This window comes from Loxodonta africana, chromosome 4, assembly GCF_030014295.1.
Source record: "Loxodonta africana isolate mLoxAfr1 chromosome 4, mLoxAfr1.hap2, whole genome shotgun sequence".
Taxonomy (NCBI): domain Eukaryota; kingdom Metazoa; phylum Chordata; class Mammalia; order Proboscidea; family Elephantidae; genus Loxodonta; species Loxodonta africana.
In genome coordinates this window covers 157,639,550-157,657,807 of record NC_087345.1, presented here as the reverse complement: position 1 = coordinate 157,657,807, position 18,258 = coordinate 157,639,550, and the positions used below count along the sequence as shown (strand labels likewise).

The 18,258-nt window shown below is 39.2% G+C and overlaps 1 protein-coding gene across 5 annotated transcripts in view; it reads left to right on the top strand.

The window, feature by feature from the left end:
* The window catches only part of TRDMT1 (tRNA aspartic acid methyltransferase 1), a 71,073-nt gene that overhangs the window by 17,337 nt on the left and 35,478 nt on the right, over positions 1-18,258 (top strand). The window contains exon 1 of one of the 5 annotated variants that reach the window (XM_064284892.1): positions 14,396-18,037. The exons of the other annotated variants lie outside the window; for them this stretch is intronic. Coding sequence (XP_064140962.1) covers positions 17,995-18,037 — 43 coding nt within the window. The 5' untranslated portion in view covers positions 14,396-17,994. Of the gene's footprint in view, positions 1-14,395; positions 18,038-18,258 lie in introns of those variants that run through there. 5 annotated transcript variants of the gene reach the window in all.

The following is an 18,258-nucleotide window of genomic DNA, read 5'->3' as shown; positions in this document are numbered from 1 at the left end:
TCGAGTCTATTCTGGCTCATAGAACCCTATGCGACAGAGTAGAACTGCCCCATAGAGTTTCCAGGGAGCGCCTGGTGGATTTTGAACTCCCGACCTCTTGGTTAGCAGCCGTAGCACTTAACCACTACGCCACCAGGGTTTCCTAGGATAAAAAACCCACTGCCGTCAAGTCGATTACGTATAGGCTTATTAAACATGTTGTAAGCTTAAAATTTTTTTTTTTTTTTTTTTTAAGCTTAGCGTGTTCTCAGGAACTGGACTGTTACGAGGATATTCATCAATAATCAGAAGTTGATTTTAGAAATCACAATTCATTCACTCTGATGCATCAAGTTAAAAAAAAACCCAGACCCAGTGCCGTCGAGTCGATTCCGACTCATAGCGACCCTATAGGATAAGTTAAGGGACGTTTATTGAGGATCTGTTATGTGCTGGTTATGACAGTGTCGAGGTGCTGAGAGTATCCAGATGCACGAGACATTGCATGGACTCTGTCAGAGCACTGGTGAGAGAGGCAGCGTATTGGGACATTATAATAGAGTGAACTAAGATTGTGATGAGAACACACAGAACTGGTGCCTGTTCAGACAGATGGGCCCCGGTGCAGGCCTCCTAGAGGAGGTCATACCTAAGCTCAGTGAGTCCTGAGGGACCAGTAAGAATTATCTAGGACAAGAGAGATAGTGTCAGGGGTTGGGCACATTGTAACTATGTGTAAAGGCACTAGGATTGAGAAATTATGCCCTATTGGGGCACTCTAAGTAGTTTGGAGTTATAGGAGGGAAAAGTGTATGTATATGAGTGTGGCAGAGTGAATTGAAAGAGAATGGGGTTGGCCAAGGGACAGTGTTAAGAGAGGAGGCTAGATAGGTATGCAGGTACAGATCACGCTAAGTAGTTTGGACTGTGGTGAACTATCAGAAGGCTTTTAAGTATTGGAATGAGTTGATTAGAACCTAGAAAAAACCCTGGAAACCCCACAAGTGCAAATTTACTGACAGAAGTTCAGAGAAAAGAACATTTGATGCTAATCATATTTTTTAATTGATGTTAAGTGTTATGTATATTGAAATGTGTTGTTTATAAATATATCCATTAAAATGTGTTGTTTATAAATAATCCATAATCTGCCTTCATAAGGTTTCTAAAACATAGACTTTCTATAAAAAACAAAAGCAAACAAAGTTTTATTATTCCTGTAAACAAAATACAGTTTTGAAATAAATGCTTGTTTTAGGTGGGTTCTCTAGAGGAGCAAAATGAGAGAAGCGTGTATATAAATATATGCAGAGAGATTTACTTCAAGGAATGGCTCACACAGTTGTGGGGGCTGGCATGTCTCAAATCTGTGGGTCAGCAGCAGACAAATACTTCTCCTGATTCACGTGGTTTCAGGGGCTGACAAGCCCAAAATCTGCTAGTCAGGCAGCTGGATGGTGGCTCAAGGGGTTGTGGAAGCTGGTGAATCCAAAATCTGCAGGCCAGGGGCTGGCTGTAGGCTTCTCCAAGAGCCAGAAGTCAGATCATGAGACGAGTGCCGGAGAGAGAGAAAGCGAGCTTTGCCAGAACATCCATATATTGGATGCAGGCCATACCCCCAAGGAGAAACGCCCCTTCCAACTGATTGGCTGTTTACATCAGATCACAATATGGAGGATGATTACAGAATGTCTGCCAAGCCACTGAGAATCATGGCCTAGCCAAGTTGACACATAATATTAACATTGACAACTATTATCTCTTTCCAAGTGATTTTATCTTAAAATTTGTCAAAATGTTAAGGAGGCATTTCTTAATTTTAGGACAAATGATTTTAAAGCACCAAACAAAGCCTATTTGTAAAAAGGGTTTAAGAACTAGTAATCATTAAAAGAACTGTTGTATGAATGAAAGTGCCAGAGAAATTGAAGAAATTAAGGTTTTTATGGAGCTGAGTTGGAATCAACTCGACGGCAGTGCGTTTGATTTGGGTTTTTGGAGCCCTGATGGCGTAGTGATTAAGAGCTCAGCTGCTAACCAAGAAGATTAGTAGTTCGAATTCACCAGCTGCTCCTTGGAAACCCTATGAGCAGTTCTACTCTGTCCTATAGGGTCGCTATGAGTCGGAACCAACTCAATGGCACCTAAGAACAATAACAAGGTTTATATGCCCACTGTAATAATCATTATCACTATTTACAGTGTAAAAATTTTAAGTTAGGTACTGTCTGATCTTTGTTTTATTAATTTGAGGACAACACAGATTTGCTGCTTATTTTTGTCATTTGCTTGTTAAATAACATTTTCTAAGAAATCCTCATTTTAAACAGAAAACAACTTCCTTAGTGGTAATTGTTCCTGTCTCCTCTTAGTAATCAATATTTTGATAAATCATCTGAGGAAGTCTTGCTGTGCAAAAATATTTACCAAGAGATTACGGAGGTTAGACGGTATGTAAGGTTGATTATCATTTTGCCAGACTTTCAGCATTTTGCTTTTGAGATTTTTAAGTACAATATATATTGCTTTTAATATTGTGATATTCTTATTAGATCTTTGAAGGTTTTTTTTTTTTCCGCCACATACAAGATTTTGGTAAGTTTTCTAAGTTCTTAAGTATATGTTCTAAAATCAAGGGTCTTTCTCCACAGGCAAACACAGATGTGACTTTTAAAAAAATAAAATAGTATTTGTTTGGTCGAAATTCACTTCATAAGGAAAATTTATGGAAAAAATACCTTTTATGTTAAAGAAGATAATCTTGTACTTCAGGGGAAAACAATTTTTTTTTCTACTTTTAAAGCCTCCCTGACTTTCATAAATATAAGCTTTGTGTATGAACCACTGAAATATCTAGCAAAATGCTTTACACATGATAGTCAATAAATGTTTGTTGAAATTTCATTGATCTGGTCTAAATAGGAAATGTACCTGAAATCCTCTTCTGATTACACCTACACATATGCACACACCCCTTCTAGCCAACTGAGGTATCTGTGTGGATTATGTTCATGAATCCATTAGTATTAGGTTTGAATGTAAATAATAAAAACATCCAAAACAATTGTGAGTTAAAGAAGATAGAAGTTTGTTTCATTATCACATAAGTCTAGATGTGGCAATCCAATACTACTATGGTGACTCCATGTAATCATTCAGGACCTTACCTCCTTCCAGTTCATTGCTTCACGACCCTTATAGCTTTTGTCTTCATGGTTCAACATAGTGATCTGAGCTCCAGCCGTGACATCTGTTTTCCAAACCAAGAGTAGAAAGGCCAGAAAGCACAAAGAAGTATGCACCCTCATCCTTTTTAGGATGCATCCTGAGAGTGATACACTTCTGCCTATATCTCTTTGGTCAGAACTTAGTCATATGGCCACATCTAGTATAGAGGGGTTGGGAAATACAGTCATTTTAGCTGAGTGCATCGCCACAGTGAATAAATTTAATGTTTTTTTTATTGAAGAGAAGGGATAAGGGGAATAAATGTTGGGATATGCAAATAATTTCTGTGGAGATAGTATGACTAGAAATCACATTTTTGAATCATTAGGACATAATGAAGCAAAATTTACTTTAGAAAGACGGGGTACTGAGGGGAGGAGCCAAGATGGTGGCTTAGTCAGATGCACTATATTGTCCCTCTATAGCAAAGACTCGAAAGGCCAAGTGAAACAGATACAAATAACAATCCTGGGACCCTGAACAAGAGAAAAGAAGGATAAAGAATCAAATCGAACATGACAGGAAAGACTGAATGAATGCAGGGAACGAGGAGTAATGCAGGACAGAAGGGCTCTGCTGCTGTCCTGGCCCAGCGTGGCCATCTTAAGACAAAGCTAGCAGTGACTGGCCTTGTCTTAAGCCAGGGGAACACAGGGAGGCAACTCCATGGCATTCCCATAAGAGACAGAGAAACCGTATAGACATACCTGAAGAGAAGCAAGGTGAGTGGATCATGATCTGGATCTAAGGAAGGAAAACACAGAAGGAAGAGTGAGAATTACAGGATCCTGCCATCCACAGAGGAGAGAGGGAGCCAGGGCCTGGAGCCAGATATACTCACAAGCGGTGGTCCCCAACCTCCTGGGTGAGTGGCACGCACAAAGAGATGGATCTGCGGAGTATTGGTTGGAGGTCTCCCACCTAACCCCCCCTTATTTGCACTAGGTTGGGGGCAGATCCCAATTGCTGGCTATAGTGAAAAAGAAATGCTCCGCTGGAGGGGTGCACTCCCACTCCCCCCACCCTCCTGATTGGACTCGGCAGAGGGTCTCATACCTGGCCACCCTTCTGAACTGGAGAGCATATTATGAGCCCATCCCCTCCCCTCCCACCCAGCCCTGTCCACCACTCCTTCCTGACCACCTGACGAGTATAAGTAGGCATGCTCATATGTATGTGTCCACCTATACCCCCCTGGGCATGGTGAGCAGCAGTGACACATGCACGTCTGCCTGCCTGTGCCATGCTGTGCCATGCCTGGCACTTGCCCACCATTCTCTCTCCCCTCCCACTGTCTGGTGAGGGGCAGTGGAGTGCAATTGTGCATATATACACCCACAGCTTGGCCTCCTTCCCCCGGCAAGAGGCAAAGAAGTGCATGTACTCACCTGTAGCCCACACTGCACCCAGCCTGGCCTGGCCTGGACCCTTTTCCACGCTCAGTGAGAGGCACACTCTCCTGCTTGCCACTGCCTAACCACATGCACCTGCCCACTGCTCCCTCCCCTATCCCCTTACCTTACAAGAGGCAGTGGCAGCATGATTGCACATGCTTCCACATGCCGCTCCCTCTCCCCTTCCCCTGCCCAGCAAGAGGTGGTGGTGGTATAACTGCGCGTGTGCCCACCCACCGCTTGTCCCCTACCTGATAAGGGGCGGAGGCTGCATGTGCAGCTGCCCACACCCTACCTGGCCTGGCAAGAGGCAGCAGCATTGTGGCCGTTGTCATGCTGGTCCACCACTCACCCCTCATCCCCAACCTGGTGAGAAGCGATGGCAGCACAACTGTGCGTGTACCCACCTGCAACGTGCCCTCCCATCTGGTGGGAGGCAGTGACTGTGCCCCACTAGCCAGCCACACCTGCCAGCCTACCACTCAGTGAGTGCCAGTTCCTGCTCCTACGCCACTGGACTGACAACAGATGGTGGCCAACACCCGCCCAACCAGCCCTCAGCTGCCCAAGAAGATTAGCAAACACAGACCTGCACTCACACATCCAGTCATTACCCCACCCACCCAGAGATAGGTGCCGAGTGCTGTGGTGCAGCCAGACTAGCAACCAGAGTAACATGCCTGTCCTGCGTGCCTGGATCCATCAAAACAAAACAAAAAATCAGGATGCAGCAAACAAACATACAGTTAATAAATTAATATAATAATGCCTTAATGTCTCAGACGACAGACAATATCAAATCACCTAAAGAAGCAAGACAGGATGTCTCCAGCAAGTGACCAAAATAAAGAATCAGAAAACCTCCCTGAGGAAGAAACAGTAATGGAACTACCTGATAAAGAATTCAAAAGACTTATATATAGGGTCCATCAAGAGATCAAGGAAAGCACAGACAAAATCAATGAAAACACAGACAAAACACTAGAAGGATTCAGGAAAATAATACAAGAACAAAACAACAAAATGAATAGACAATTAGAAATGATATCAGAACAGCAACTAGAAATCCAGAAGATTAACTGTAACATTTCAGAAATAGACAACTTAATAGAAGGACATAGTAGAAGAATAGCATCAATGGAAGATAGAATCAGTGAAATAGAGGACAAATCCCTTAATGCTAATTAGTTTGAGCAACAATCAGAAAAGAGAACAGATGTGGGATACTATCGAGGGGAATAATTTACATGTGATTGAATTTCAAGAACAGGACAGACAATAAGGATAGAGTTTTTGAAGATTTGCTGGCAGAAAATGTCCCTAATATCTTGAAAGGTGAGAAGATTCCCTTCCAAGAAGCACAGTGAACCCCACACAGAATAGATCTCAAAAGAAAATCACCAAGACGTGTATCATAATCAAACTTTCTCAAACCCAAGAGATTCCTGAGAGCAGCTCAGGAAAAACAAAAGACCACCTACAAAGGGAAACCAATAAGACTAAGCCCTGATTTCTTGACAGAAACCATGTAGGCAAGAAGGCAATGGGATGACATATATAAAACCTCAAGGAAAAAAAAATGCCAACCATGAATTATACATCCAGCAAAATTGTCTCTCAAATACAACGGCAAAATAAGTACATCTCCAGATAAACGGAAACTAAGGGAATTTGTAAAAACTGGACCAATTTTATAAGAAATATTAAAGAGATCCTTTGGACAGAGAACTAAAAACATAATACAACAGCCTAAGATTAAGACACCTGACAGCATCAGCCAGGTAACAACCCAGATAAAGAATCCTCAAAAATAAAATAAAGCTACACTGAAAACAGGGAACTGAGACCTCAATCTGTAAATGACAACTTAAAACAAAAAGGGGTGATAAATGATGTAATTATGGAATTTCCGTATAGAGAGGATCAAGGCGATATCAAGAAATAAAAAAAATATTTAAACTTTGGAAACCCTATGGGGCAGTTCTGTTCTGTCCTATAGGGTCTCTATAAGTAGGAATCAACTGTATGGCAATGGTTTTTTTTTTAGGAAGATAAAGGTGAACTTTAGGATAACTACAAAGAAAACTAACAAACCTCATCAAAACAAAAAAGGAAGAAAATCATAGTTTCAGTAAACACAAAATTAACAGCAGCGAATGAAATGAAAAGAAAATCACCAAAAAAAAGAACTCAGCACAGAAAATTATGCGGACTTAAGGAACTGTAAACAACACACGCACACACACACAGAGTATATTAAAATGACAGCAGTGAATTCATACCTAGAATAATCACGCTGAATGTAAATGGTAAAGAGAGGAGGAGTTGCAGAAAGGATAAAAAACATGATCCATCAATGTGCTGTATACAAGAGACACACCTTACACACAAAGATATAAACTAAAAATCAAAGGATGGATAAAAATATATATCAAGAAAACAGTAACCAAAAAAAGAGCAGGAGTGGCAATATTAATCTCAGATAAAATAGGCTTTAAGGCAAAATCTACAATATAAGACAAGGAAGGGCAATCATAAGTAAAGGGTCAACCCACCAAGAGGACATAACCATAATAAAAATATATGCACCCAATGACAGGGCTGCAAAATATGTAAAACAAACTAACAGCATTGGAAAGAGAAATAGATCCATAATAATAGACTTAACACACAACTTTTTGGGGGGAGGGGGATTTTTTTTTTTTTGTGCTTTAAGTGAAAGTTTACAAATCAAGTCAGTCTCTCTTACAAAAACTTATACACACCTTGCTATGTTCGCCTAGCTGCTCTCCCCCTATTAAGATAGCACACTCTTCCTCTCCACCCTGTATTCCCTGTGTCCATCCAACCAGCTCCTGTCCCCCTCTGGCTTCTCATCTTGCCTCCAAATAGGAGCTGCACACGTAGTCTCATGTGTCTACTTGAGCTAAGAAGCTCACTCCTCACCAGTATCATTTTCTGTTTTATAGTCCAGTCCAATTCCTGTCTGAAGAGTTGTCTTCGGGAACAGTTCCAGTCTTGGGCTAATAGAGGGTCTGGAGACCATGACCTCCAGGGTCCCACCAGTCTCATTCAGACCATTAAGTCTGGTCTTTTTATGAGAATTTGAGGTCTGCATCCCACTGTTCTCCTGCTCCATCAGGGATTCATTGTTTTGTTCCCTGTCAGGGCAGTCATCTGTGGTAGCTGGGCACCATCTAGTTCTTCTGGTCTCAGTCTGATGTAGTCTCTGGTTTATGTGGCCCTTTCGGTCTCTTGGGGCCTTTTTTACCTTATGTCTTTGGCGTTCTTCATTCTCCTTTGCTCCAGGTGAGTTGAGACCAATTGGTGGATCTTAGATGGCCGCCTGCTAGCGTTGAATACCCCAGACACCACTCACCATATTGGGATGCAGAACGTTTTTTTAATACATTTTCTTATGCCAGTTAACCTAGATGTCCCCTGCAACCATCGCCCCAGGCCCCCATCCCTGCTACTCTGGCCTTTGAAGTATTTGGTTGTATTCAGGAAAATTCTTTGCTTTTGGTTTAGTCCAGTTGTGCTGACCACTCCTATATCGTGATTAACACACAACTTTTGATGGAATACAGAAAAACTAAAAGAAATTCAACAAAGATGCAGAATACTGAAATAACAGTCAGCCAACTTGACATATTTGACATACATGGAACACTTCACCCAACAGCAGCAAAGTACACATTCTTTTCCAACCCACATGGATCATTCTGTAGAATATACCACATCTTAGGCCATAAAGCAAGCCTCAATAAATACAAAAAAAAAAAAAAATTTTTTTTTTCAGAATAACACAAAGCATGTTCTCTGATCACAACACTATAAAATTAGAAATGAATAACAGGAAGAACAAGGAACAAAGCAAATACTTGGAAACTGAATAATACATTGCTTAAAAAACACTGGGTAACAGAAGAAATCAAAGATGAAATTTAAAAAATTGCTAGAATCAAATGAGAATGAAAACACAACATACCAAAACCTTTGGGACACAGCAAAAGCAATGCTTAGTGGTTAATTTAGAGCAATAAATGGACACATCAAAAAGAAGAAAGGGCCAAAATCAATATCTAAATACTACAACTCGAACAAATAGAAAAAGAGCAGCAAAAGAAACCCACAGCCTCCAAAAGAAAGGAAATAATTAGAGTGGAAATAAATGAATCAGAAAACAGAAAAACAAAAGAATCAACAAGACTAGAAGTTGGTTCTTTGAAAGGATCAGTAAAATCAAGAAGCCATTGGTCAAATTAACAAAAGGAAAGAAGGACAAAATGCAAATAACCCAAATTAAGAAATGAGATGGGTGACATTACAATGAAATAAAAAGGATCATAACAGAACACTATAAAAAAACTGTACTCCAACAAATTTGAAAATCTAAAGGAAATGGACAAATTTCCAGAAACACTCTACCTACCTAAATTAATACAAACTGAAGTAGAAAATCTGAACGAACACAACGAAAGAAGAACTTGAAGAAGTCATAAAAAAAAAAAATCCAACAATAACAAAAGCCCTGGCTCAGACCGCTTCACTGGAGAATTCTACCATGTATTCAGAGGAGAGCTTACACAAATACTACTCAAATTATTCTAGAACATAGAAAAGGAGGGAACACTACTGAATTCATTCTATGAAGCTAGCATACCAAACCCAGGCAAAAAGACACCACTAAAAAAGAAAACTACAGACCAATATCCCTCATGAATGTAGATGCAGAAATTCTCAACAAAATTCTAGCCAATGAAATTCAGCAACATATCAAAAAAAAAAAATAATTACATTATGACCAAGTGAGATTCATTCTCGGTATGGAAGTGTCTTAGTCATCTAGTGCTACCATAACAGAAATACTACAGGTAGGTGGCCGTAACAGAGAGAAATTTATTTCCTCATGGTAAAGTAGGCTGAAAGTCCGAATTCAGGGCATCAGCTCCAGGGAAAGACATTCTTTCTTGGTTGGCCTTCTCATCACTGTTTCCCCAGACTAGGAGCTGCTTCATGCAGAGACCTGGAGTCCAAAGGATGCGCTCTGCTCCCAGTGTGTGGTATGAGGTCCCTAACTCTCTGCTTGGTTCCCTTTCCTTTTATGTCTTGAGAGATAAAAGGTGGTGCAGGCCACACCTCAGGGAAACTCCCTTTACCTTGGATCAGAGAGGTGACCTGAGTAAGGGTGGTGTTACAATCCCACCCTAATCCTCTTTAACATAAAATTACAATCACAAAATGGAGGACAACCACATAATACTGGGAATCATGACCTAAGCAAGTTGACACACATTTTTGGGGGTACACAATTCTATCCATGACAGGAGGGTGGTTCAGCATTAGAAAATCAATCAATGTAATCCACCACATAAATAAAAGGAAAAGAGTCACATGACCACCTCAAATGATACAGAATAGGCATTTGATAAAGTCCAACATCTATTCCTGATAATAATCTCTCAGCAAAATAGGAATGGAAAGAAAATTCCTCAGCATAATTAAGGGAATGGAAAGAAAATTCCTCAGCATAATTAAGGGCATATATACAAAACCAACAACCAGCATTATTCTCATTGGAGAGAAACTGAAAGCATTCCCCTTGAGAACTGGAACCAGACAAGGATGCCCTTTATCATCATTCTTATTTAATATTGTACTGGAAGTGCTAGCTAGAGCAATGAGATGAGAAAGGGAAATTTAAAGGACATCCAAATTGGTAAGAAAGAGGTAAAACTATCCTTATTTACAGATGATATGATCCTATACATAAAAAATTCCAGAGAATCCACAGAAAGCTACTGGAACTATTAGAATTCAGCAAAGTGGCAGGGTAGAAGATCAACATACGAAAATCAACATACAGTAGCAAGGAGGACCCCAAAAAGGAAATCAGGAAAACGCTACCATTTGCATTACCCCCTCTCACCCCGCAAAACAAAATACTTAGGAATAAATCCAACTAGGGGGAAAACGATACCATTTGCATTAGCTCACCCCCACCCCCAAAATAAAATACTGAGGAATAAATCTAACTAGGGGTGTAAAAGAAAAAGTATAAAACACTACTGCAAGAAACCAAAACAGACCTTCATAAATGGAAAAATATACTATGCTCATGGATAGGAAGACTTAACATTGTGAAAATGTCAATACTACCCTAAGTTTTCTGTAGATAGAATGCAACTCTGATGCAAATTCCAACAACATTCTTTAATGAGATGGAAATCTGATCACCAATTTTATATGGAAAGGAAAGAACCTATGGACAAGTAAAGCATTATTGGAAAAGAACGAAAAAGTAGGAGGCCTCACACTTCCCGATTACAGAACCTACTATAAAGCCATGGTAGTCAAAACAGCCTGGTACTGGTACAATGACAAACACATAGACCAACGGACCAGAACTGAAAACCCAGAAGTAAATCCATCCACCTATTGACACCTGATTTTCAACAAAATGTTGAAGTCCATTAAATGGGGAAGAGATAGTCTCTTCAACAAATGGTGCTGGCAAAACTGGATATCCATTTGTAGAAAAATGAAACAGGATCCACTCCTCACACCATTCACAAAAAACAACAACCGCTCTGACAGGGATCACGATAGAGGGTCCCAGACAGAGCAGGAGAAAAATGTAGAACAAAATTCAAATTCTCAAAAGACCAGACTTACTGGTTTGACAGAGACTAAAGGATCCCCCAAGACTATGGCCTCTGGACACCCTGCTAACTCAGAACTGAAGCCATTCCTGAGGTCAACCTTTCCGCCAAAGATTAGAGAGGTCTATAAAGCAATAACACAGGAGGAACATACTTCTTAGTTTAATCAAGTATATGAGACCACATGAGCAACATCTGCCCAAAAGCAAAGATGAGAAGGCAAGAATGGACAGGAAACCTGGATGAGTGGATACGGGGAACCTAGGGTAAAGGGAAAGGGTAAAGGTGCTAACACATTGCAGGGGTTGTAATCAATGTCACAAAACAATTTGTGTGTAAATTTTTGAATGAGAAACTAATCTGTGGTATAAACTTTCACCTAAAACATACACACACAAAAAACTCAAAATGGCTCACATATCTTAATGTAAAACCTAAAACTATAAAGATCATGAAAGAAAACATAGGCACAACACTAGGGGCCCTAACCTATTGCTTAAATAGAATATCAAGCATAACTAAAAATATAGAAACTCTAGAAAATAAACTATATAACTGAGACTTCTTAAACACTTAACCAGTACTAACCCAATGCTGTCGAGTTGATTCTGACTCATAGCGACCCTATAGGACAGAGTAGAACTGCCCCATAGAGTTTCCAAGGAGCACCTTAAACACTTAGACTCATCAAAAGACTTTACCAGGAAAGTAAAAAAGAGATTTGTCAGTGACATGTCTGATAAAGGTTTAATCTCTATATAAAAAACTTCAACACATCAACAACAAAAAGACAAACAGCTTAGTCACAAAATGGATGAAGGACACGAACAGACACTTCACTAAAAAAGACATTCAGGTGGTCAACAAATACATGAAAAGATGCTCGAGATCATTAGCCATCAGAGAGATGCAAATCAAAAGTACAATGAGATACCATCTCACCCCTTTGAGAATGGCACGTATCAAAAAAGCAATCAATGCTGATGAGGTTGCGGGGAGATGGGAACTCTTCATACACTGCTGGTAGGAATGATACAACCACTGTGGAAAATGATCTGGCGCTTCCTTAGTAAGCTAGAAATAGAAATACCATATGACCCAACGATCCCTCTCCTGGGTATATATCCTAGAGAAATAAGAACTGTCACATGAATAGACATATTCACACCCATGTTTACTGTAGTATTATAATAGCAAAAGATGGAAACAACTAGGTGTCCATCAACAGATGAATGGATTAACAAACTATGGTACATACACATAATGGAATACTATGCAATGATAAAGAACAATGATGACTTTGTGAAACATCTCACAACTTGAATGAATCTTGAGGACATTATGCTGAGTGAAATAAGTCAATCATAAAAGGGCAAATATTGTATGAGAACACTATTATAAAAACTCAAGAAAAGGTTTACACACAGAAAGAAATAATCATTGATGGTTACCAGAGAGGGGAGGAGGGCAGAGGGATGATCACTAACTAGGTAGTAAACATGCGTTTACTTTGGTGAGGGAAAGGCAATACAAAATATAGTAGAAGTCAGCACAACTTGACCAAGACAAAGGAAGACACTGAGAGGAACAGAAAAACAAATAAAAAGGCAACCACAGTAAATATTTTAATGTCTACAGCCCTGCAACAGCAATAAAACTGAACAATAATCGACAGGCAGATACATAGCTAGATGTATCCTGAATAGGGGTAGAAGGGGGTATAGGAGTACACCTATGTAAAATGTAGGTTTGGTTGTGGATATTTTTACATGCCTATTTGTGTGTGTAGCATATACATTCATAGGTATAGTAGAGCACCCAAGGGGCATGGTCATAGAAGCTTCCTAGGTACAACCAAACACCTTACAGGACTGAGTTGCTGGGGTTGAGGGGTAGGGACCATGGTCTTGGAGGGCATCTAAGTCAACATAAAGAAAATGTTCTACATCCTACTCTGGTAAGTACCATCTGGGGTCTTAAAAACTTGCAAATGGCCATCTAGTTATAACTATTGGTATCATCTGGAGCAAAGGAGAATGAAGAAAACCAGAGATACAAGGAAGCAATTAGTCCAAAGGACTAATGGTCTACATGACCCACAGCCTCCACCACCCTGAGGCCAGAAGAACTAGATGGTGCTCAGCTACTACCACTGATCACCCTGACCAGGATCATAATAAAGGTCTCAGACAGAGCAGGAGAAAAATCTAGAACAAAATTCAAATTCACAAAAAGATCAGATTTACTGGTCTGACAGACTGGAGGAACCCCTGAGACTAGGGCCCTTAGGTGCCCTTCTGACTTAGAACTGAAGCCATGCCCAAAGTTCACCTTTTGGCCAAATATTAGACAGGTCTATAAAACAATAACACGAAGAATGTGTCCCTTAGAACAATCAAGTATATGAAAACAAATTGGCAACTCCCACCCAAAAGCAAAGATGAGAAGACAGGAAGGAACAGAAAAGTCGGACACGTGGAAATGGGGAACCCAGAGTGGAAAAGGGGAGAATGCTGACACATTGCAAGGGTTGTAATCAATGTCTCAAGACAATTTGTGTATAAATTATTGAATGGGAAACTAATTTGCTGTTCAAACTTTCACCTAAAGCACAATAAAATGTTAAAAAAAAGAAAAAAAGCGCACTCATGAGAAATTGGGGAGTTCTTTGAATTCTGTTACAGGAAGAAAATAGTGTTTTCTATCCACTGGCTGTACTGTTTTTTAAAGTACTTGTTTGTGTTGAGTTTGGCATATAGGTGAATACTGCTTAAACCCATTGCCCTTGAGCCAAGTCTGACACATAGTGATCCTGTAGGGCAGAGTAGAACTGCCCCATAGAGTTTCCAAGAAGCACCTGGCAGATTAGCAGCCTTAGCCCTTAACCACTATGCCACCAGGGTTTCCTTGTCTGGCATAGTATCTTTATTTTCCTTTCCATGTAAAGCTCCCTCCATGTACTCTGGTTCTTACATTAATTTGGCATCTTTCTCTCCTGCACCAGTTCTCCAGCCCTGGCCTCTACTCCTGGTATTTTTGCTGAATCAATTTCTTCTCTTCCTTTCCCCTTTCCTTCCCATCTCTTATATGATAGTAACAGTGTTTCAATTAACTTCTGAAACACAGTGCCAAGGAAGTGATCAGTTTCTAGATCTCAAGCATTCCTGTCCATCTTTGTATTTAGTAAGATGTGATAGTTATATAAAATATGTTGTGATCTGAAGTAAAAAAAACAAAACTTTTTAGGTTGACTGTTGTCTGAACTTTTAAGGAAATGGGTATTTTTTATTTTTTGACATTAAAATTTTTTTGTTTGATTCATAAAGATAATTTTATTAGCAATTTTTGAAACGTAAGAACCTTTAAAAAGAAATAAGAAACATACTTTTCTAATAGTGTTAAAAACATCTGGCAAAGATTTTAAATTCACAACCCTTACAAGTCTTTTTGTGATTAATACTTTCGTTTCGTTCCTGATTATAGTCTGTCACTCTGAATGAAACGAAATAGACATTGGATGTATTCAACTGGTCTTCCATTTCACAACTAGATGTCAGTGTTAACATACCTGATTAGATGTCTCAGGTGTGATTATAATGTGATAATTCAAATAGTTATTCCCTATATGTAATACAGATTAGAAAATAAATGATAAAGAAGGAAAAGAGGAAGTAAAACTCCTTTTGTTACCTGATTTCAAAGTTGGCTGGTTCTATATTTACATTTTTTTAAGTATTGATTTTTTTCCACCTAATTAACTGCAAGATACAAGTGGACAATTAAACTTCTTGACTGACTTGGTTAGGAAAAGCAGGCAGAGTGTGAACTTGTATTTTTCATTACTATCAATCAATCAGATGTTCTTACCTACAACGCTTCCAGAAAGAGTGATCAGAAAAGGAAGGAAAATTATTGCTGTTCAAATGTGGTGTGTATTTGTGTGTTTCTTGCCTACTTTTAATAAGAAATGTTCTTGATAATAGGAATTATGCATGTGTTCTCAGTGACCAATCTTTCACCTCAACTAGAAATCTCTCTTGATACAACTAAATCTGCCCCCTTTTTTTTTTAAGTTCAGTCCTCATGTAAATCAGAGCATGATATCCCTTATCCTTTCCTTGTAGATCTAACCCGAAGCCCTTTAAAATCGTTTATATTGTGTTTCCCTAACTAGGATATCTCAATTTTTTTTACCCATGCTTCCTGTTGGTAAATATTAAAGTCCAGAATAATTACAGAAACATCATGAATAAAAACAAATCAAACCAATAGATCAAAGTACTGAAAACATACCCCTTTCCTCCACCTCCCACTGAAATATCTTGATGGCTCTCCTTTCTCTTTTCTCTCTCACTTTTGAGAATTACTACTCTGGAGTCCATAACTTGTCTTCCTTCCCTGAATCATTTAAGTGATGGGGCTCAGTTTGGCAAAATTCTGTAAATTATTTTCATATTATTACACATTTTCAAAATCTGAAACTTAACGATAAAAGTTTTTGGAGTATATAAATTTAAACTGTACGGTAGGAAATATCAAGACAACTTGTTTTGGGAGATTAAGGTTTTGACAGTTGTTTTCTTTTCAGTGGTTATTTATGTAAGTTAACTTTTCCCTTAGAAACACATCCATACCCCCCAAAAATTTTGTTTTGAAAAGGTAGGTTGAATTGTTATTAAATGCTATCAAGTCAGTTCCGACTTATAGCGACTATATGCACAACAGAACAAAACACTGCTAGGTCCTGCACCGTCCTCTTGATCATTGTTATGCCTAAGCCCATTGTTGCAGCCACTGTGTCAATCCACCTGACTGAGGGTCTTCCTCTTTTTTGCTGACGCTTTCCTTACCAAACATGATGTCCTTCTCCAGGAACTGGTCCTTCCTGATAACACGTCCGAAGTAAGTAAGACGTAGTCTTGCCGTGCTTGCTTCTAGTAAGCATTCTGGTTGTACTTCTTCCAGGACAGATTTGTTTGTTCTTTTGGCAGTCCGTGGTATATTCAATATTCTTTGCCAACACCACAATTCAAAGGTGTCAGTTCTTCTTCAGTTTTCATTGTTCATCATCTAGCTTTTACACGTGTACTAGGCAACTGAAAACACCATGGCTTAGATCAGGTGCACCTTAGTCTTTGAGATGACATCTTTGCTTTTCAACACTTTAAGGAGATTTTTTGCAGTAGATTTCCCCAGTGCAATGTACCTTTTGACTTCTTGAATGCCGCTGCCATGGATGTTGATTGTGGATGCAAGGAAAATGAAATCCTTGACAACTTCAGTCTTTTCTCCATTTATCACGTGTTGCTTTTTGGTCCAGTTGAAGTAATATTAGTAACATCTTAGTATAGCCATTTCTCATCATGGAAATAATATTTTACGTCCTGCAATAGGTGTTAATTTTTTGACAGTCTGAAATATGTGCATCAATAATGCAAACAGTACATTTTGCCTATTAATTTTAAAATCTGTTTAACCTCGAAAAATGAGTTTTGAGTTCCTCTATTCTTATATTGACACATGAAACACACATTTGGCAGTTGCTTCTTGTCAGCTTTTATGTCTTGAAGGCACATAACATAAAATTAATTATTGACTGTGGTATACATTTAGCACATCACTGTATATTTTCAATCTGCCTGACAAAAGGTAAAAGTATATAACCAACTCCAGGCAATCCCAGTTTGCTGCATATATATAGTGGAAATGCAAGCAGAGTACATCAAACTTACTATAGCGTATCTTTTTGTTTAGCAAAACAGTAAAATAATACAATGAAGTTTATTTAATTCTGAGTTCTCATACAATGATTAGTAGTAGCTTCATCCTTGACCTGGATTATAAATTTGTGATTTTGGATAGTGATCCTTATATGCTAATTTTTCTTTTAATGAAATGTGCATAACAAAACACTTGCCAATTAAACCACTAATTTTTTTTCTTTAGAAGTCTTTGACAAAAATAATTTATAACCTTAAATTTATTTTATACTAAGGCAAGCAGCTACTCATTGGATTTAAATTCAGTTGGAGACAGCTTCCTGTGATATTACTAACTGGCCCTCAAAGTTTCCAGTGACGTATATCCAGGGCACAGGGAACCTTACTTTTCAGCAGGTTACTTAGGGAATAAGTGGCGCTAGCCAAGTGTCTTGAGCCTAGTAGGTACTTAGTAAAGATTTAGAGGTAGCCCCCAAATTAAGAAGTATTCGAGTTACTACAAACTGCACTTAAGACCATCTGTTTTTTTGTACATCTTATCATTAATAATATGTACTACATATGGTGTTGCATTGTGTAATTTGCTGATGTTATTCCCATGCCAACCCCCAAAGACAAATAAAGATCAGATTTATAAAGATACTGATTAAAAAAAAAAACAAAAACAGTTGCTGTTGAGTCAATTCCGACTCATAGCAACCCTATAGGACAGAGTAGACTGTCCCATAAGGTTTCCAAGGAGCGACTGGTGGATTTGAACTGCTGACCTTTTGGTTAGTAGCTGAGTGCTTAACCACTGCTGCACCAGGGCTCCAAAGGTGAAGCTAGTCAAGTATGGCTGTGGGTAGGAAAAAATGCTAAACAGTTTAACAATAACTTACAACCCTTAGACAAGTTGTTTCCACGTGGAAACCCCAGGTTTTTACTTAGCATAACTCCTATTGGCCAATAAACGAGATGCTGAGGTAAGAAAACAGGAAAGGCACCTTTATTTTTTTGTAGGAGGAAATGGAGTCAGTTGGAGCTGCTGCTGCCAAGACTGCTCGCCAAGGTTGGGCAGGCAAGTTACTTTTAAAGGGGCTTAGGAGTAAGTTACATCAACAGCATTCTTGAGCATACTACGTAGGTGCAGTAGGGTTTACATCCAACCTCCAAGCAAAAACAGGATTCAAATGCAAAGCTGGGGTGTGGGGTGGTAGAGCCCAGCAAAGGAAACGATTTTTCAGTACAACACTGTAGGGGAGGAAGCCAGGTGAAAAATACAGCACCGTG